This window comes from Nematostella vectensis, chromosome 7 (assembly GCF_932526225.1).
Source record: "Nematostella vectensis chromosome 7, jaNemVect1.1, whole genome shotgun sequence".
In the NCBI taxonomy this organism is placed as follows: domain Eukaryota; kingdom Metazoa; phylum Cnidaria; class Anthozoa; order Actiniaria; family Edwardsiidae; genus Nematostella; species Nematostella vectensis.
In genome coordinates, this window is record NC_064040.1 from 4,194,622 (window position 1) to 4,216,663 (window position 22,042).

General features: G+C 43.9%; 1 protein-coding gene across 2 annotated transcripts; it reads right to left on the bottom strand.

The window, feature by feature from the left end:
* Positions 1 to 6: 6 nt before the first annotated feature.
* On the bottom strand, positions 7 to 22,039 carry LOC116616672 (putative ATP-dependent RNA helicase DHX57). Of its 2 annotated transcripts, XM_048729692.1 has the most exons (23): positions 20,129 to 22,037; positions 15,329 to 15,450; positions 11,797 to 11,992; positions 11,400 to 11,524; positions 10,875 to 11,008; positions 10,467 to 10,521; positions 9,787 to 9,998; positions 9,357 to 9,466; positions 9,127 to 9,230; positions 8,837 to 8,896; positions 8,575 to 8,688; positions 8,208 to 8,371; positions 7,552 to 7,628; positions 7,186 to 7,281; positions 5,611 to 5,660; positions 4,735 to 4,825; positions 4,281 to 4,460; positions 2,932 to 3,069; positions 2,544 to 2,658; positions 2,226 to 2,287; positions 1,997 to 2,086; positions 1,515 to 1,658; positions 7 to 540 (listed from the first exon to the last, which is right to left on the bottom strand). In XM_048729692.1, the coding sequence occupies exons 1-23, from the start codon at positions 21,779 to 21,781 to the stop codon at positions 397 to 399; spliced, it is 4,236 nt and encodes a 1,411-aa protein (XP_048585649.1). In that variant the 5' UTR covers positions 21,782 to 22,037; the 3' UTR covers positions 7 to 396. The 2 variants fall into 2 exon arrangements, 1 of the variants encoding a protein (XP_048585649.1); XR_007312121.1 differs by lacking the exons at positions 7 to 540; positions 1,515 to 1,658; positions 1,997 to 2,086 and having other exon boundaries at positions 2,932 to 3,127; positions 20,129 to 22,039.
* Positions 22,040 to 22,042: the final 3 nt, after the last annotated feature.

The following is a 22,042-nucleotide window of genomic DNA, read 5'->3' on the forward strand; positions in this document are numbered from 1 at the left end:
ATCTGGTGTGAATCTTCACATTTAATCCCAAATTTCCCAATTTATATCCCTTTTCTTCATATTCCTTATCATGCCGCATTTAGCTTGTATTCCACCAGTGACAGGATTGGTGGCTATTGGCTTATATTGTGACTTCATTGAGCGGCTATGAGCCATTCTCGTTCCCAGAGCTCCTCAGCTGCGTTGTGTCAGTATGACCGAGAAGCTATGGGAACGAGAAGAGGCTATGAGCGTGCTGACTTTTACGATGATCTTACTCCCTCGTGCTGACGTCTTTGAGTGGCTATTGGCTTTAATTGTGGCGTCATTGAGTGGCTATGAGCGTATTGACTGTCTCGATGATCTAACTCCCTCGTGGGTGACGTCATTGAGTGGCCATTGGCTTAAATTGTGACGTCATTGAGTGGCTATGAGCGTACTGACTGTCTCGATGATCTTGCTCCCTCGTGGGCATGTCAGCAGGTCTAGCGAAGGCGTCTCGATCTTGTCGGCGAGGAGTCGGTCCAGTTCAACCCGCAGATCTCGCATGAGGGTGGCCACCTGGAGACACGACACGAGAGCATTAGTGTTTGCACAGGCGGCCCAGGTTCATTATAAGTACAATCTAACTACTGTTTTGATGGGTATATGCAGTAGTTTTACAGTGTTTATATGGCTTCGTATAAGCGTCATCGATAAACTCGCTCTCTCTGGTAAGAGGGAGTCACTTCGTTCCAACTTCTAGGCTTCCAATTCGGGAAATTACAACATCACAGGTTCAGGTAAGACTTATAATTTTTTTACACTGTTTTCTGGAACTCTGAAGTGATTTTAAGCGATTTAGCGAGTTTATCGATTATAACGCTTACACAAACCCATATATCGCTGAAAAACTACTGCATATCCCCTTCTAAACAGTAGATAGATTGTACTTATAATGAACTTGGGCCGCCTGTGGTGTTTGGACCGGAATCGGAAACAAAACATACCGGAATAAGTGTTTGCAACAGAACCAGAAACATATCATGCCCCCAAGCCTTTGGCATATTCAAGCTTAGGCATCAAGCATTATGCCCAAGCTAAAAGTTGACATAACTATTTTGTTTTAGGTGCCTTCATTACAAATTGACAGTTTTCTACCCCAAAGTGCAATGTTCAATATCTCGCCATCCGCTTGGTGTGAGATGAACACACAAAAATCTTGTATTTACCTCACAGATCTAAGTCAATTAATAAACCCGACAAACAATGACAATTCTGATCTTCTGGCATAATTTCAACTGTTTCCGTTTCCAAAACAAGCTAAAACCAGCCCTTGTGAGAGAACAAGGCACTGGGACAAGCTAAAACCAGCCCTTGTGAGAGAACAAGGAACTGGGACAAGCTAAAACCAGCCTTTGTGAGAGAACAAGGCACTGGGACAAGCTAAAACAAGCCCTTGTTAGAGAACAAGGAACTGGGACAAGCTAAAACCAGCCCTTGTGAGAAGGAAGCCCAAGGCGACGCTTGAAGACGTGGTATCAAGAGACGTGTACCTGGTGAGTAGACGAGGTGAAGCGGATCCAGCCGTCATCGATAGACACAACTAGCGCTCCCCTCTCGAGCTCGAGCTTCAGTGCGTCCCCACAGAACAACAACAGCGCGTAGACTGACACCATGCTTGTATCGCGAATATAAACCTGCCACACAGAACGAATCATCAGCAATAAGAAAAACAACAACAATCAATAGCAACCACACCAGCAGCGCTTAGACTGACACCATGCTTGTATCGCGAATATATACCTGCCACCTTGAAAGAATCAACAGCAATAATTAAAACAACAACAACTATAAATAACAACAACCCAAACAATAAATAACACCCAAGCGTAGACTGACACCCTGCTTGTATTATACTACAGCTGTCTCCCAGAACAAATCATCACCAATAACAGTAATAATAAGTCACACCAGCAGGATTAGACCCGGTTAAATAATTTTAAAAAATGACAGGGATAGTAGAGATGGTTCTGACCTTGGAGGTTTTGACCTTCTCGTGGTAGACCAGATACGGACTCTCGTAAAAGTTCACTTGAAAGTTCACGGACTTGGGATGGATAAACACCTAAAGCATATATAATATAACGATATTATATACAATATTGGACAGAGTCAACAAATATGACACAGCTTGCAAAAGTGTTGGACAGAGTCCAATTGAAAAAAAAATATTTTCAGTAATAATCATAATTTTCATCACGTACTTGTCCCTCATTCTTAGTCCAAAACTTGTGCTCGGCCGCTTTGGACTCCAGGGGAACGGAACCTAATAGGTATAGAGGCACAAAGTCATATGTTGCACATTTCCAAGGAGTACCTTCTATACTACCTCGACACTATCCTGCTTTCCAAGGGAAACTCTTTTTGACTATCCAAAGCTGGACACCAAAAAATGTTTTTCGAAAACCCCGAGATAAAGTAAATTATTGATCTGCAAATTATCCTTCGAAACCCCTCCAGATTATTCACGTAACGGGTGTAAATTACAGTGATTTCAAACTGACGGTCATGGCGTATCATACCTGTGCTTGATGCCTTGTATTTCGTCCCTGGTTTGACTACTTGGACCACGTTTGGATAGAGAGCCCCACATAGCACTGCAAGCACCAGTTTCGGGTTATCAGCGTTCGCGTTGATCTGAGAAATGTTGACATCAATCAGTTCAATATTCTCGGTATAACGATATTTTCGATATAACAATATTGATTTCAAACGGGAAAATTATCTTAAACACTTAAAAGGGACTCATTTTGGCTCATTTTAGAAAAATTCAGATACTACACAAATTGGTTAGTCTTATTACTACTTTAATCTCTTGTAAAGACTAAAAGAAAAAGTAATCCTCAGGGAACAACATTTTTCTTATATTTTGAATGTTTGAGCCCGTAGTCATATTGCCAGCATTCTTACCGCTTCTCCAGTGCCCATGCGCACACCATCTCCTGTCCTTGGTGCCAGTCTCTCTAACCGTCGTGACGTCAGCTTGTTGTCGATGAAGCCGATGTCTGAGAGGAGCTCCGCAAATAAGCACTTGAGACTGGCTATCATCTGAATGATCAGAGATGATGATGATGAAAAAAGGTCGGGTTGAGATCATGAAAGACGACTGAAATGATTATGAAGACGTTCTGGTTATAAACGAATCAAAGAACGGAATTTGGTGCAAAGAAATGTCGACTCCATTTAGACGCTACGATTTTTGCCTACAATCATCGCATGCGACACGCTCGCGTCAGCATACAACACAAGTCGCAAAGTCAAAATCAGCTCTACGACTCCGCTTACCACAAGAGCTAACGACACGAAAAAGTTGTGGCATTTATTAAACATGTTTCAAAATTCTACGACTTTGGGCCCATGTTTGGTAAAATGACGGAAGCATTGATGCGAGTTTTGGTTTGCAAACTATATAACGGAAATCCATACGAAGATATGGTTGGCAATAGTGGATTTTTGGCCAAACGTAGCTCCCCCAAGATTAAACAAAATGACCCATTCTGTCAGCCATTCCTTCTCTCGGACCCTTTTTCGTCTTTTTCCATTTGTTTACGGCGTAAATTTGCAGCAGCAAGTGCTGCAGCTGCACCAGTGCGACGGTCCGCCATGTTTTTTGTTATTGGTCCCAGTCCTCGACGAGTAAAAAGCGCAAAAGCCGTACTCGATTTTCTTGAGACGTGAGCGAAAAGTCGTGAGTGTCTAAGTCATGTCGCATGCGATGGTTGTAGGCAAAAATCGTAGCGTCTAAATCGGCCTTTATAACACTACTGAATTCGTCCCCCCTCATATATCAGAAGGATGAGGATGATGTAAGGACGATGGCGGTGATGAGGTGAGGGGTTAAAGAGTGATGACAACGAAGGATGAGGATGATGTAAGGACGATGGCGATGATAAGGAGGGGTTAAAGAGTGATGACAACGAAGGATGAGGATGATGTAAGGACGATGACGATTATAAGGAGGGGTTAAAGAGTGATGACAACGAAGGATGAGGATGATGTACGGACGATGACGATTATAAAGAGGGGTTAAAGAGTGATGACAACGAAGGATGAGGATGATGTAAGGACGATGACGATTATAAGGAGGGGTTAAAGAGTGATGACAACGAAGGATGAGGATGATGTAAGGACGATGACGATAATAAGGAGGGGTTGAAGAGTGATGACAACGAAGGATGAGGATGATGTTAGGACTATGGCGATGATAAGGAGGGGTTGGTGATCATCATAATAATGATGAAGATGATGGCGTCACATACCTGTAGTGTTTTGATTGACAGGTAGTTATCCCTGCAGTATTGATACCCCGCGTTCATGTTAACACTCATCGTCTCCGCCCACTTGTTGTACACCTTGAGAAGGGTCAGGTGATCGCTGTTTCCAGTCGCGAGTTCGCTGCGTTTCTTATCAGCCTCTTCGCGCTTATCAAATGGCGCAACCTACGACGAAGAAAAAAACATAAGGAAACACAACTACAACAGTCGAAGAGGTGACCAGCGAAAACACACAAATGAGGACCTCCGACATACGATAATAGTCAAAAAGGACAAAGAAAAGAAGACAAAAACGTTACGAAACACAACTACAACTGTCAAAGAGGTGACCTACGACAAACGACAACACACAAAGGAACGACCTCCGACATACGATTACAGTCAAATAGTAAAATACTTACAAAGCATGATTTGTAACACAGGCGAGTAAAATACTTACGAAGGGGGATTTGTAGCTCAGTGCGGCGCCTATGGTTAAGACTGGGTCCAAGCAGCGGAAAATTGCACCTAGCAACATCAGCTTTCCAATCCTGGGAAAGAGATTTGTGTTATTTGCGTTCAAGGGTGAAGTGGACACTTGACATGAATACATACCACTTGTCCCGTTTGTAAGTGATTGTGGTAGTAGTGGTAGTTGTGGTAGTGCTAGTGTTAGTAGTACTGGTAGTGGTACTTGTGGTAGTGCTAGTGTTAGTAGTACTGGTAGTGGTACTTGTGGTAGTGCTAGTGTTAGTAGTACTGGTAGTGGTACTTGTGGTAGTGCTAGTGTTAGTAGTACTGGTAGTGGTACTTGTGGTAGTGCTAGTGTTAGTAGTACTGGTAGTGGTACTTGTGGTAGTGCTAGTGTTAGTAGTACTGGTAGTGGTACTTGTGGTAGTGCTAGTGTTAGTAGTACTGGTAGTGGTACTTGTGGTAGTGCTAGTGTTAGTAGTACTGGTAGTGGTACTTGTGGTAGTGCTAGTGTTAGTAGTACTGGTAGTGCTAGTGTTAGTAGTACTGGTAGTGCTAGTGTTAGTAGTACTGGTAGTGCTAGTGTTAGTAGTACTGGTAGTGGATGTGACAGTGGTTGCAGTGGTGGTGTTAGCAGTAGTGTTAGTAGCAGTGGTGGTCGTGGTAGTGGTAGTGATAGTGGTAAAGGTAGTGGTGGTGGTGGTAGTTGCATAGTAGTGTCAGAAAGGAAGATAACATCAAGGTCAGCTCGAGTAAATTGGAATCGATTTGAAAATTTAAAGGCTAACATGTTGAAACTCGTGTCTAGCGTTTAATTCCTTTTTTTCGGCCACGCCGTTCTATCTGTCGTCGTTGTCGCACATACCTGACGTCAACAGGAAGAGCCGCAAGATGATAACCGAGCGATGTTAAATTCTAAAAGTAATTTTATTCATGATAAATAGGCATAGCACACAAGGCAACAGGAGCTTAGGGAAGAGGATAAAACTTTCCAAGACTCTCTCAGCATCCCATCCCCTTTCTTCACCACAATTCCCCCACTTCCTCATTACGTCCCCTCGTTCCCTCTCCACGGCCCCTCCCTCACCATTTGCTCTACCCTCCCTCATCACTCCTCCCCCCTCGCCACAATTCCTCCACTTCCTCTTTATGTCCCCCCGTTCCCTTTGCACGCCCCCCCTCCCACACCCCGTCCTCTCCCTTACCAAGATTCCTCCCGTTCCTCACCATGTCCCCTCCCTCACCAAGATTCCTCCCGTTCCTCACCATGTCCCCTCCCTCACGAAGATTCCTCCCGTTCCTTACCCCGCCCCCTCCCTCACCAAGATTCCTCCCGTTCCTTACCATGTCCCCTCCCTCACCAAGATTCCTCCCGTTCCTTACCCCGCCCCCTCCCTCACCAAGATTCCTCCCGTTCCTTACCATGTCCCCTCCCTCACCAAGATTCCTCCCGTTCCTTACCCCGCCCCCTCCCTCACCAAGATTCCTCCCGTTCCTCACCATGTCCCCTCCCTCACCAAGATTCCTCCCGTTCCTCACCATGTCCCCTCCCTCACCAAGATTCCTCCAGTTCATCACCATGTCCCATCCCACACCAAGATTCCTCCCTTTCCTCACCATGTCCCCTCCCTTTCCAAGATTCCTCCCGTTCCTCACCATGTTCCCTCCCTCACCAAGATTCCTCCCGTTCCTCACCCCGCCCCCTCCCTCACCAAGATTCCTCCCGTTCCTTACCCCGCCCCCTCCCTCACCAAGATTCCTCCCGTTCCTTACCATGTCCCCCCCCTTTCCAAGATTCCTCCCGTTCCTCACCATGTTCCCTCCCTCACCAAGATTCCTCCCGTTCCTCACCCCGCCCCCTCCCTCACCAAGATTCCTCCCGTTCCTCACCATGTCCCCTCCCACACCAAGATTCCTCCCGTTCCTCACCCCGCCCCCTCCCTCACCAAGATTCCTCCCCTTCCTTACCCCGCCCCCTCCCTCACCAAGATTCCTCCCGTTCCTCACCATGTCCCATCCCTTACCAAGATTCCTCCCGTTCCTCACCATGTCCCATCCCTTACCAAGATTCCTCCCGTTCCTCACCATGTCCCCTCCCTCACCAAGATTCCTCCCATTCCTCATCCCGTCCCCTCCCTCACCAAGATTCCTCCCGTTCCAAACCATGTCCCCTCCCTTACCAAGATTCCTCCCGTTCCTCACCATCCCCTCCCTCACCAAGATTCCTCCCGTTCCTCACCCCGTCCCCTCCCTTTCCAAGATTCCTCCCGTTCCTCGCCATGTCCCCTCCCTTTCCAAGAGTCCTCCCGTTCCCCACCATGTCCCCTCCCTTACAAAGATTCCTCCCGTTCCTCACCATGTCCCCTCCCTTACCAAGATTCCTCCCGTTCCTCACCATGTCCCCTCCCTTACCATATAACCTCCTGCAACAAGCGGTTACCTCTTTTGTGTCCAGTGCTCCAAGGCTGTGCAGTCGGCCGAGGGAATCATTGATTGACGTGTCAGATGGAGGCTCTAGAAGCTTGTTCAACACTTCCTGTTTACACAATTGACACAATGGTTAAAACCTTCCTATATTATACACAATGAACATTGGGTGTAAAGTGGAGCAGAAAATAACTGGAGAAGGGGGATAGAAGGTGGGAGGCCCATGAGCTCATTTGTGAAAGTGTACAATCAAGGGGACGAGGGGGACAAAAAGTCAGAGAACATAACAGGGAGGGGGGCTTGGACTGATGGGTTTGGAAGAGAGAGGACTGAAAAGGGAAAGTAAAATTGAATTGAGAACAAGGTTGATCAATCAGACCTTGACGTCTCGCCCATGGAACAGCGTCATGATCTTGATACGAAGACACAGTTTCTCTAGCGGGACACGCTGAATCTCTGAAACAAGAACGAACACTTGAATCAAACAACCGACTTGCGTGATTTTGTGTCCCGAAAAACATGTTTCAAACTTTTTCAACATTTTTCATCTTAAACAAAGTTACATAAGTCTAATCGAAAATAGCAAATAGTTTCTCAAAATCAGCAAATGGTAATGGGTGCTTTTCCATACTTTGTATTTCGCTAGGATGGCACAGTAATTGCGGCTGACAAAGTCCATTTTTAAAAGAATGCTAGTTGTTATCGAGGTACAAAGCAAATATGGGACATGCGCTAAGAGATCACGTGACTGTTTGGGTGGCAAACTATCACGCGCTTAGTCATTAGCGGCAAAATAACAGAAAGAAAAAGCAAATTATTTAGCGCTTACAAAAAAATACAAAATTCTTTTTTTTTCAGAAAGGGTTTAATTTCATTATTTATTTTATTTTTTCGTCATCCTCTGGTGAGACGGGCGCAGTCATTTCTGACTTTTCGTTTGATTATTTTGTTTTGAATTTGCCACCCAGAAAGATCAGGTGATCTCTTAGCGCAAGTCCCCTATTGTTAATAAAAAAAAATAGCGTGAGGACTTACCGGGGACCTGGTGCTGAATCATGTGATACTCGTAGCGATTACGCGTGAATAAGTGAAAGCAGACCCCGGATGTCACACGGCCCGCGCGACCACGACGCTGACGTGCATTAGCTCGGGAAACCCAGACCTCCTCCAAACTCTCCATACCTTTGGTTGAGTCGTACCTGGGGACGGCAATCATTGTGATATTAAAGACATTGGATACAGGTCAACAATGGCCGTCGGAACACGAGCCCCTCCATAGAGCTGGGGGAATTATTCACAATAAGATCAGCTCATCGCTACAGGAAATATGACAAAAGCTTCTGACTATACACCTTTCTGATCGTTGATACAGTAAGGGGAATTTTCAAGCTGATCAACTAACCTGTTCTCCTTCATTTTCCCGCAGTCGATGACGTAGACAATGTCGTCAATGGTAACAGACGTTTCAGCGATGTTTGTGGAGATGACGATCTTACGAACACCTTCTTTCGGCCGTCTGAAAAAACAACGACAGCCGCCCTAGCTTAAAAAGGACTGCTCAAAACAAAAAGAAATGGAGGAACAGAAATGTGTTAGTAGAAAAGGGGGAGTATAAATGGGCGAGCAGAAATGGGCGATTAGCGGATATCAGTGAATCCACTCACTTGAAAACCAAGGCCTGCTCTTCGCTTGACAGAGATGAGTGGAGCGGGAGAATACGAAACCTGAAAGAACAATGGTCAAGCAGATTTACAAAATATGTGGCCGTGAGATATAGATAAATACGCGATCGGTTTTACAGGGGTTTTGTATAGGAGCATTAAAACCACTTGCTTAGAAGGAATATGATATTGGCATCTTGTTTGTAAAACATCATCTCCATACCCTCTCACTACCCTTTACACTAGACCCCCCCCCTCATCCGCCAAATATTAAATTTAACTAATTTTCTAACCTATCTTTGGCGCTGAAGACAGTGTGTCTGATCAGTTGCTCGAACAGGGCCATTATCTCCGCCATGCCGTGGAGGAAAACCAGGATAGCGCCGCTCTTAGGGTGCTGAGAAACGAAAAGGACGATTAGAAAAACCATACATACAAAAGATACCTTATGAGAGCAACAACCCACACGGAAAAAGGACCTTATGAGCAACAACCCACGGGGTAGATAGATACAAAAAAGTACCTCGTGCTTTGTTGGGTCGACAATCCACTCTAGTAAAGTCACGATCAAGTCGTTGTTGATTTTCTCATGGTCCATGGTGCACAGCGCCAAAACAGCTGTGCTACTGTAATCTGGGGGATATTTTGAACACATTTGGATGATGCATTTAAAGAGCAAAAAGGCAACAATGTCATTATAAGGCGGTAAGGAGAGCGTAGAATTTTGTGCCATTTGCGCGATATGATATAACAAGAGTGTAAAATGGAAAAAAAAATACCGTTTAAGCAGGGACGAGTGAAGGGTATCCCTGGTATGACAGTCAACGTAACATGTGTGCGTACACATGGTCGATGATCCGGGAAAAAGGCGGGAAAGTTTTGGCGGGAAATCATTTACGTTTGCGCGATATTTTGACACAAAAGTGTCACTCCTAACATGGCATCTTTCTCACCTTTGTAACGCATCTTTATCTGTGCCTCGGTCAGGTTCTGGTCCTGTAGGTTGTTAGCCGGCATTTGACACTGCTCCGTGACGCTCTCCACTAGCTCTGAGTCCTGGATAAGCTGTTGCGCTTTACCCGCGCCTTTGAAGTTGCCAGACTTGGGGGCCGCATTAGCGCGCTTGACGGGCCTGGCGTACGGCGAGCTTGGGTCCACGAGAAACCTGACCAGAAAAATGAGGGTAGTTGAAATGGGAGATAGAAGGAAGTACAGAACAATTTAACCCCTCCAATTTACGTTTTTGTTGTTTTTCCTTCCCTTTTTTTGTACCTAGCCTCCGCATATTACCCAGAACACAGAAAGGCTATTTACAATAAATGGAAAGGTTTTCAAAGCAAAAGCAAACCAATAATGTCATGTAGGTCACATTAACGACAGAATTCTATATTCAAAAATAAATTTTACTATTTGCAATTATACAATTTTAGCATTTGCTTTAGCTTTGATTTTGTTCCCAGATTGTTTACAGGCTCCATCAAATCCTTGGCTAATTCGGAACCCGCTATACTACTAAGAACACACTAAGCGAGCTTGGAAAGCCTGGCGTGGGGATTCTGGGAATTGAGACGGATCAAAGCAATGAGATGAAACAACAGAGTTTTTAAATATGATTCATGACTGTGATAATCACCCTGTGTTCTCAAGCGCATCCTCAAGATAGTACTCATGTACAGGAAAGGTACGGCCTGCAAAAAAAGATAAAAAGAACATAAGCAATAAATATGATGATGATGATGATGCACTTGGAAGTAACATATCTAGGGTGCACCCTGAGAATCCCCCCTCAGATACAACCGGAATGCCCAATTCCTAACCCCACTCCCCCCATCACACACACCTCCACCAGGACATACTATGAAGGTATAGTCTGCCTGTGGTTACCTGGAATGTGTATAACTTGTGCATCATAGAAATACCCTGAGAATCAACCCCAGATACATCTGGAAAGCCCCATCACTAACCCCACTCTCCCACCCCCATCTGAAGCACCTCCCCTCTGGACACCCTATAAGGTATGGGTACGTCTACTAGCAGTCACCTGGAATGTGTATAACTGGTGCATCATAGAAATACTCGGAGAAGAGCTTGGAGTCCAGAGTGGCACTCATGAGGATGACACGAAGGTCAGGTCTTTCCATTATCAGGTCTCGTAACACCATCATCAAAAAGTCACTAAAACACACAACAATAAGCAAAACACGAAGGTCAGTTCTTCCATTATCAGATCTTGTAACACCTTTGCCAGGAAGTCACTAAAGACACACAACACAAAACAACACAAACATCAGGTCCTGTAACACCATCATCAGGAAGTCATAAAGACACACAACAATAAGGACAACACGAAGGGCAGGTCTTCTATTATCAGGTCTCGTAACACCTTCGTCAGGAAGTCACTAATAACACAATAGAGATTAACAATGAGGACTACACGAAGGACAGGTCTGTCCGTTATCAGGTCTCATAACACCCTCACCAGGAAGTCACTAAAGGCAAAGTCCTCTCTCTTTGTTCTCTCATGGATGGAATCACTTATCTTTATCTTCAAGTGCTTAGCACTCACCTCTCTTCTGTTCTCTCATGGACCTCATCGACAACCACATGACTGACACCTGCTAATGTTGAATCACTCTCAAAATACCGCAACAGAATTCCTGTGGTGCAGTACAGGAGGCGTGTTGATGAGGACTGGGGATAAAAAATAAAATATCAATTCATATGAAACTATATACTGTATAATGATAAGTAAAAGTAATGATAAGTTTTTAGTTTTCAGGTCTTGTAAAATGGACAGAAAAATGGACAAGAGACTATAGACTAGCCACACCCCAATTTCTATTCCTTGTAATATCGAATCTTAAGCCTTAAGATCAAACAGAGATGTGAATTTAAGAGGGTCTTGTGCCTGTTTATGTGTGCATCGACATTCTGAGAGCCCTAATTCTGCTCTGTACAATTACCTGTTTGCTCTCAAGTCGAACCTTGAAGCCTACACTGTCACCAAGCTTCTCTGCCCTCTCGGCCGCCACCCTCTCTGCCACACTCATTGCAGAGATGCGGCGAGGTTGAGTGCAGATAATGTTGCACCCTGCGCCCTTTTCTCTCTCCAAGTAGCTGTCCAAGATGAACTGGGGAATCTGTGTGGTTTTACCGCACCTGCACAGCACAATGGATCATTGGTAATAACTTATCATCTTGTCACTGAGGGTGAAGTAATGATTGTGATGAATGATGGTTCAGCCCCTCCTACACTCTATTTGCTGCTCTATGAATGTCACTCATCACCTCTGTTGAAGCCCTTGCAATATCACACTGGTCTAATTCAAACTTGAAAAACACAAACTAACATTCTTCTATATGGGAAATTGGTCCAAAGCTTTAGTCAAAATGCAGACTTTGTTAGTGCTATTAGAACTTTTATAGTCAAGACCAAAAGATTTTACCTTGCCCCTTGACTTTACTCTGTCATGCCCCCATGACCACACCTTACCCTGTCATGCCCCCCATAACCACACCTTACCCTGTCATGCCCCCATGACCACACCATACCCTGTCATCCCCCCATGACCACACCTTACCCTGTCATGCCCCCATGACCACACCTTACCCTGTCATGCCCCCATGACCACACCTTACCCTGTCATGCCCCCATGACCACACCTTACCCTGTCTTGCCCCCATGACCACATCTTACCCTGTCATGTCCCAGTTGACCACACCTTACCCTGTCATGCCCCCATGACCACACCTTACCCTGTCATGCCCCCATGACCACACCTTACCCTGTCATGTCCCCATGACCACACCTTACCCTGTCATGCCTCCATGACCACACCTTACCCTGTCATACCCCCATGACCACACCTTACCCTGTCATGCCCCAATGACCACACCTTACCCTGTCATGCCCCCATAACCACACCTTACCCTGTCATGCCCCCATGACCACACCTTACCCTGTCATGCCCCCCAAGACCACACCTTACCCTGTCCTGTCCCCATGACCACACCTTACCCTGTCATGCCTCCATGACCACACCATACCCTGTCATGCCCCCATGACCCCACCATACCCTGTCATGCCCCCATGACCACACCTTACCCTGTCTTGCCCCCATGACCACATCTTACCCTGTCATGTCCCAGTTGACCACACCTTACCCTGTCATGCCCCCATGACCACATCTTACCCTGTCATGTCCCAGTTGACCACACCTTACCCTGTCATGCCCCCATGACCACACCTTACCCTGTCTTGCCCCCATGACCACACCTTACCCTGTCATGCCCCCCATAACCACACCTTACCCTGTCATGCCCCCATGACCACACCTTACCCTGTCATACCCCCATGACCACACCTTACCCTGTCATGCCTCCATGACCACACCTTACTCTGTCATGCCCCCATGACCACACCTTACCCTGTCATGCCCCCATGACCACACCATACCCTGTCATGCCCCCATGACCCCACCATACCCTGTCATGCCCCCATGACCACACCTTACCCTGTCATGCCCCCATGACCACACCTTACCCTGTCATGCCCCCATGACCACACCTTACCCTGTCATCCCCCCATGACCACACCTTACCCTGTCATGTCCCCATGACCACACCTTACCCTGTCATGTCCCCATGACCACACCTTACCCTGTCATGTCCCCATGACCACACCTTACCCTGTCATGCCCCCATGACCACACCTTACCCTGTCATACCCCCATGACCACACCTTACCCTGTCATACCCCCATGACACACCATACCCTGTCATGCCCCCCATGACCACACCTTACCCTGTCATGCCTCCATGACCACACCTTACCCTGTCATGCCCCCCATGACCACACCTTACCCTGTCATGCCCCCATGACCACACCTTACCCTGTCTTGCCCCCATGACCACATCTTACCCTGTCATGTCCCAGTTGACCACACCTTACCCTGTCATGCCCCCATGACCACATCTTACCCTGTCATGTCCCAGTTGACCACACCTTACCCTGTCATGCCCCCATGACCACACCTTACCCTGTCTTGCCCCCATGACCACACCTTACCCTGTCATGCCCCCCATAACCACACCTTACCCTGTCATACCCCCATGACACACCATACCCTGTCATGCCCCCCATGACCACACCTTACCCTGTCATGCCCCCATGACCACACCTTACCCTGTCTTGCCCCCATGACCACATCTTACCCTGTCATGTCCCAGTTGACCACACCTTACCCTGTCATGCCCCCATGACCACATCTTACCCTGTCATGTCCCAGTTGACCACACCTTACCCTGTCATGCCCCCATGACCACACCTTACCCTGTCTTGCCCCCATGACCACACCTTACCCTGTCATGCCCCCCATAACCACACCTTACCCTGTCATGCCCCCATGACCACACCTTACCCTGTCATACCCCCATGACCACACCTTACCCTGTCATACCTCCATGACCACACCTTACTCTGTCATGCCCCCATGACCACACCTTACCCTGTCATGCCCCCATGACCACACCATACCCTGTCATGCCCCCATGACCCCACCATACCCTGTCATGTCCCCATGACCACACCTTACCCTGTCATGCCCCCATGACCACACCTTACCCTGTCATGCCCCCATGACCACACCTTATCCTGTCATCCCCCCATGACCACACCTTACCCTGTCATGTCCCCATGACCACACCTTACCCTGTCATGTCCCCATGACCACACCTTACCCTGTCATGTCCCCATGACCACACCTTACCCTGTCATGCCCCCATGACCACACCTTACCCTGTCATACCCCCATGACCACACCTTACCCTGTCATACCCCCATGACACACCATACCCTGTCATGCCCCCCATGACCACACCTTACCCTGTCATGCCTCCATGACCACACCTTACTCTGTCATGCCCCCATGACCTTACCTTACCCTGTCATGCCCCCCATAACCACACCTTACCCTGTCATGCCCCCATGACCACACCTTACCCTGTCATACCCCCATGACCACACCTTACCCTGTCATACCTCCATGACCACACCTTACTCTGTCATGCCCCCATGACCACACCTTACCCTGTCATGCCCCCATGACCACACCATACCCTGTCATGCCCCCATGACCCCACCATACCCTGTCATGTCCCCATGACCACACCTTACCCTGTCATGCCCCCATGTCCACACCTTACCCTGTCATGCCCCCATGACCACACCTTACCCTGTCATCCCCCCATGACCACACCTTACCCTGTCATGTCCCCATGACCACACCTTACCCTGTCATGTCCCCATGACCACACCTTACCCTGTCATGTCCCCATGACCACACCATACCCTGTCATGCCCCCATGACCACACCTTACCCTGTCATCCCCCCATGACCACACCTTACCCTGTCATGCCCCCATGACCACACCTTACCCTGTCATGCCCCCCATGACCACACCTTTCCCTGTCCTGTCCCCATGACCACACCTTACCCTGTCATGCCGCTGATGACAAGCACTTGTTGTTGGTCAAGGGTGCTAATAATCTCCTCACAACTTGTCCAGGCAGGCAGCTTGTGTCTATCTTGAAGCATGGCCTTGTATGCTGGAGATGCCTATAACATGGATATGATATAATTATGCTGGAGATACCTATAACATGGATATGATATATGCTGGAGATGCCTAGAACATGAATATATGTTATATGCTGGAGATGCCTATAACATGGATATGATATATGCTGGAGATGCCTATAACATGGATATGATATATGCTGGAGATACCTATAACATGGATATGATATATGCTGGAGATGCCTATAACACAGATATGATATATGCTGGAGATGACTATAGCATGGATATGATATATGCTGGAGATGCCTATAACATGAATATGATATATGCTGGAGATGGCTATAACATGGATATTATATATGCTGGAGATGCCTATAACATGGATATGATATAAGATGCCTATAACATGGATATGATATATGCTGGAGATACCTATAACATGGATATGATATATGCTGGAGATACCTATAACATGGATATGATATATGCTGGAGATGCCTATAACATGGATATGATATATGCTGGAGATGCCTTTAACATGGATATATGTTATATGCTGGAGATGCCTATAACATGGATATGATATATGCTGAAGATGCCTATAACATGGATATGATATATGCTGAAGATGCCTATAACATGGATATGATATATGCTGGAGATGCCTTTAACATGGATATATGATATATGCTGGAGATGCCTATAACATGGATATGATATATGCTGGAGATGCCTGTAACATGGATATGATATTATGCTGGAGATGCCTATAACATGGATATATGTTATATGCTGGAGATGCCTATAACATGAATATGATATTATGCTGGAGATGCCTATAACATGAATATGATATATGCTGGAGATGCCTATAACATGGATATGATATATGCTATAAAATGACTATAACATGGATATGATATATGCTGCAGATGCCTATAACATGGATATGATATATGCTGGAGATGCCTATAACATGAATATATGTTTTATGCTGGAGATGCCTATAAGATATGATATATGCTGGAGATGCCTATAACATGGATATGATATATGCTGGAGATGCCTATAACATGGATATGATATATGCTGGAGATGCCTATAACATGGATATGATATATGCTGGAGATGCCTATAACATGAATATGATATATGCTGGAGATGCCTATAACATGGATATGATATATGCTGGAGATGCCTATAACATGAATATATGTTTTATGCTGGAGATGCCTATAACATGGATATGATATATGCTGGAGATGCCTATAACATGAATATGATATATGCTGGAGATGCCTATAACATGGATATGATATATGCTGGAGATGCCTATAACATGGATATGATATATGCTGGAGATGCCTATAACATGGATATGATATATGCTGGAGATGCCTATAACATGGATATGATATATGCTATAAAATGACTATAACATGGATATGATATATGCTGGAGATACCTATAACATGGATATGATATATGCTGGAGATGCCTATAACATGAATATATGTTTTATGCTGTAGATGCCTATACCATGGATATGATATATGCTGGAGATGCCTATAACATGGATATGATATATGCTGGAGATGCCTATAACATGGATATGATATATGATATAAAATGACTATAACATGGATATGATATATGCTGGAGATGCCTATAACATGGATATGATATATGCTGGAGATGCCTATAACATGAATATATGTTTTATGCTGGAGATGCCTATAAGATATGATATATGCTAGAGATGCCTATAACATGGATATGATATATGCTGGAGATGCCTATAACATGGATATGATATATGCTGGAGATGCCTATAACATGGATATGATATATGCTGGAGATGCCTATAACATGAATATGATATTATGCTGGAGATGCCTATAACATGAATATGATATATGCTGGAGATGCCTATAACATGGATATGATATATGCTGGAGATGCCTATAACATGGATATGATATATGCTATAAAATGACTATAACATGGATATGATATATGCTGGAGATGCCTATAACATGGATATGATATATGCTGGAGATGCCTATAACATGAATATATGTTTTATGCTGGAGATGCCTATAAGATATGATATATGCTGGAGATGCCTATAACATGGATATGATATATGCTGGAGATGCCTATAACATGGATATGATATATGCTGGAGATGCCTATAACATGGATATGATATATGCTGGAGATGCCTATAACATGAATATACGTTTTATGCTGGAGATGCCTATAACATGGATATGATATATGCTGGAGATGCCTATAACATGAATATGATATATGCTGGAGATGCCTATAACATGGATATGATATATGCTGGAGATGCCTATAACATGGATATGATATATGCTGGAGATGCCTATAACATGAATATGATATAAGATGCCTATAACAGGGATATCATATATGCTGGAGATACCTAAAAAATGAATATTCATGCTGGAAATGCCTATAACCGCATGAATAATAAATATGTTATATGCTAGAGATGCCAATAAAACATGAATATGTTATAAGCTAGAGATGCCAATAACATGAGTATGTTATATGCTAGAGACGCCAATAACATGAATATGATATATGCTGGAGATACCTATAACATGGATATGATATATGCTGGAGATGCCTATAACATGAATATATGTTATATGCTGGAGATGCCTATAACATGGATATGATATATGCTGGAGATGCCTATAACATGGATATGATATATGCTGGAGATGCCTATAACATGGATATGATATATGCTGGAGATGCCTATAACATGGATATATGTTATATGCTGGAGATGCCTATAACATGGATATGATATATGCTGGAGATGCCTATAACATGGATATGATATATGCTGAAGATGCCTATAACATGGATATGATATATGCTGGAGATGTCTATAACATGGATATGATAATGCTGGAGATGCCTATAACATAAATATGATATATGCTGGAGATGCCTATAACATGGATATGATATATGCTGGAGATGCCTATAACATGGATATGATATTATGCTGGAGATGCCTATAACATGGATATATGTTATATGCTGGAGATGCCTATAACATGGATATATGTTATATGCTGGAGATGCCTATAACATGGATATGATATATGCTGGAGATGCCTATAACATGGATATGTTATATGCTGGAGATGCCTATAACATGAATATGATATTATGCTGGAGATGCCTATAACATGAATATGATATATGCTGGAGATGCCTATAACATGGATATAATATATGCTGGAGATGCCTATAACATGGATATAATATATGCTATAAAATGACTATAACATGGATATGATATATGCTGGAGATGCCTATAACATGGATATATGTTATATGCTGGAGATGCCTATAACATGGATATGATATATGCTGGAGATGCCTATAACATGGATATGATATATGCTATAAAATGACTATAACATGGATATGATATATGCTGCAGATGCCTATAACATGGATATGATATATGCTGGAGATGCCTATAACATGGATATGATATATGCTGGAGATGCCTATAACATGGATATGATATATGCTGGAGATGCCTATAACATGGATATGATATATGCTATAAAATGACTATAACATGGATATGATATATGCTGGAGATACCTATAACATGGATATGATATATGCTGGAGATGCCTATAACATGAATATACGTTTTATGCTGGAGATGCCTATAACATGAATATGATATATGCTGGAGATGCCTATAACATGAATATGATATATGCTGGAGATGCCTATAACATGGATATGATATATGCTGGGGATACCTATAACATGGATATGATATTATGCTGGAGATGCCTATAACATGGATATGATATATGCTGGAGATGCCTATAACATGAATATACGTTTTATGCTGGAGATGCCTATAACATGAATATGATATATGCTGGAGATGCCTATAACATGAATATGATATATGCTGGAGATGCCTATAACATGGATATGATATTATGCTGGAGATGCCTATAACATGGATATGATATATGCTGGGGATACCTATAACATGGATATGTTATATGCTGGAGATGCCTATAACATGGATATGATATATGCTGGAGATGCCTATAACATGGATATGATATATGCTGGGGATACCTATAACATGGATATGATATATGCTGGAGATGCCTATAACATGGATATGATATATGCTGGAGATGCCTATAACATGGATATAAGTCATATGCTAGAGATGCCTACAACATGGATATGATATAAGCTAGAGATGCCTATAACATGAATATGTTATATGCTGGAGATGCCTATAACATGAATATATGTTTTATGCTGGAGATGCCTATAACATGGATATGATATATGCTGGAGATGCCTATAACATGAATATGATATATGCTGGAGATGCCTAAAAACTGAATATTCATGCTGGAAATGCCTATAACCGCATGAATAATAAATATGTTATAAGCTAGAGATGCCTTTCAAATATGATATAATGGTGGAGATGCCTACAGTATTACATAAATAAGTACTTTATAATAAATTCCTCTTTTAAGAAGGGTGCTGAAAATGCATTTGATTTATAAGTGTTATCTCTTAGCTGATCGGCTTATAGCAGTATGGGATTATAAGAGTGGGATCCACATTCCAAGAATACAAAGAGCCAAGTTACATTGATTATCATTACCTTTTGTTTTGCAAATTGAAGTTTCAACTTTCTGTTCAAGGTTTCCTTCTCATCAACGCTGATGTCCTTCTTTTGCCTTCTTTCCTTTGGTGTCATGTCAACCCTATTATCATCTCCACCACCTTCAGCATCCTGCAAGCCTGGCTGTGCCACCCACAGGGGCCTCACACTCTCCTCAGACCTGCTGTATTCTGATGGAGGTCGCTCAATGTACTTCATCAGCTCATCTTTATCCTCAAGTAAACTAATAAGTGAGAATAACACAGGGAGCCCAGATTTGGTGAGCTCCATAGCCTCATTGCTGAGCCGAAGAGTAATATTAAGCGATACATGTGGGGGGACAAACTCGTGTGTTGTATAAAGGGTTATTATTGGTGGTTCAAATGGGTAAATACTTCCCTCAGGGAAGCGCACCTCAAGATTGAAAATCATGGCTTTGATGTCTGTTTGTAAATGTCTGTCATCTTTCTCTTCTTCAACTTCCTCAACAGCATGGCTCTTTTTGCAAAGGTATCCATACCTGCAATTTCCTTTTAAATAAAATCTACAGATGTTTTTATTTGGAGTAGGTTTTTTCTCCTTCTCTGTTCTTGGGTTCTTTTTAGGCTTTGGTGTGTACAACTCTTCGATAAATGACATTGACAATTTTATAATCCACAATCTATCAGGTATTGCCTCGGTGAACGTGTCTTCGTAGATTGACTGGATAGCAACCAGTTCCTCCCCTCTTTGGAATTTTGCTTCTTCATACAGCTCAGGAGTGAACTCAGGGTTGACTTTTCCAATATTTTCCAATTTACATGCACCTACCAAAAGTGCCTCTAATGCAGCCCCAACATCATCATCATATTTCTTCAGTGCGTCAATACATCTCTGTTTCTCAAAGCCGGATTGTAGAAGCTTTCTTAGTGCATACGGGTTGCCATCTGTAAAATTCTCATCAGTCTTAGCACCATCAAACCCAGCAAATGTCAGCACATCCTGGATTTGCAGTCTCTGGTCGCCAATACTGCCCCAGTATTCCTCATCTCTCTCTAGCTCGTCAAAGTCTATGTCATCTAGTGCATCTGATACAGGTTCTATCTGTAGGTCTTTCAGCATATCGTGTATCATATCCTGGTTTTGTTCCGTCATGTGTAAATTCTGTACAGGTGCTTGAGATCGCTGTCTTCCCCCTTTTGCATAGATAGCTTTCTTTGGCATCTCATCAATAACATTAAAATCTAAACCGGCATTTATAGGTTCACTGCTGGATGGACCTTGTAATGATTCTAATTGCCGGATAATATTCACTTGTTCTCCTTTTCTGTCTCTACTATCTGGTCTTATTGGCGCTTTAATACCATCTTTACCACCAAATCTACTAGCTCCAACGCTCCGGTTAGCTTTCGTTTCTACCCTAGCACCACTTTTAGTGTCTCCGCTACTCCGTTTCCCTTTGCCCTGGTTTGCGCTCCCAGTGTTTTTCGCTCGATCTCTCCCATTTTTAGTCCCCGTTTGTGGTTTGTCGCTGTTTCCCGTTGCCTGGTTCCCTTTGACTCGTGGTTTCACGCTACTGTCCGTAGGATCTGTGTTATCTGGCTTCTCGTTTGGTTTGTTAAACTTTCCGCCGCCCCTGTTTGGTCGGTAGTTTGACCGTGGCGCTTTGCTCATCTTGTTTTATCAACAAAATTCCCAGATCTCATGGAAAATTTCTAAGCCGTATTTAAAATTCTAGGAATTGTTAGAAAATTCGCGCCCACTAAAACCATTCTAAAGCAGTCCTATAAACAGCAGGACAAAAAGCAATTCAAATACAAGGCGATAGTCTCAATAACATTTTAAATTAAAACCTTTTTCTATTTTTTAACATTTTGCGGCGAAATTTGTGTTACGGGTAACGGAGTGTGTTACTATCATGAGTCTGCGCAGTGA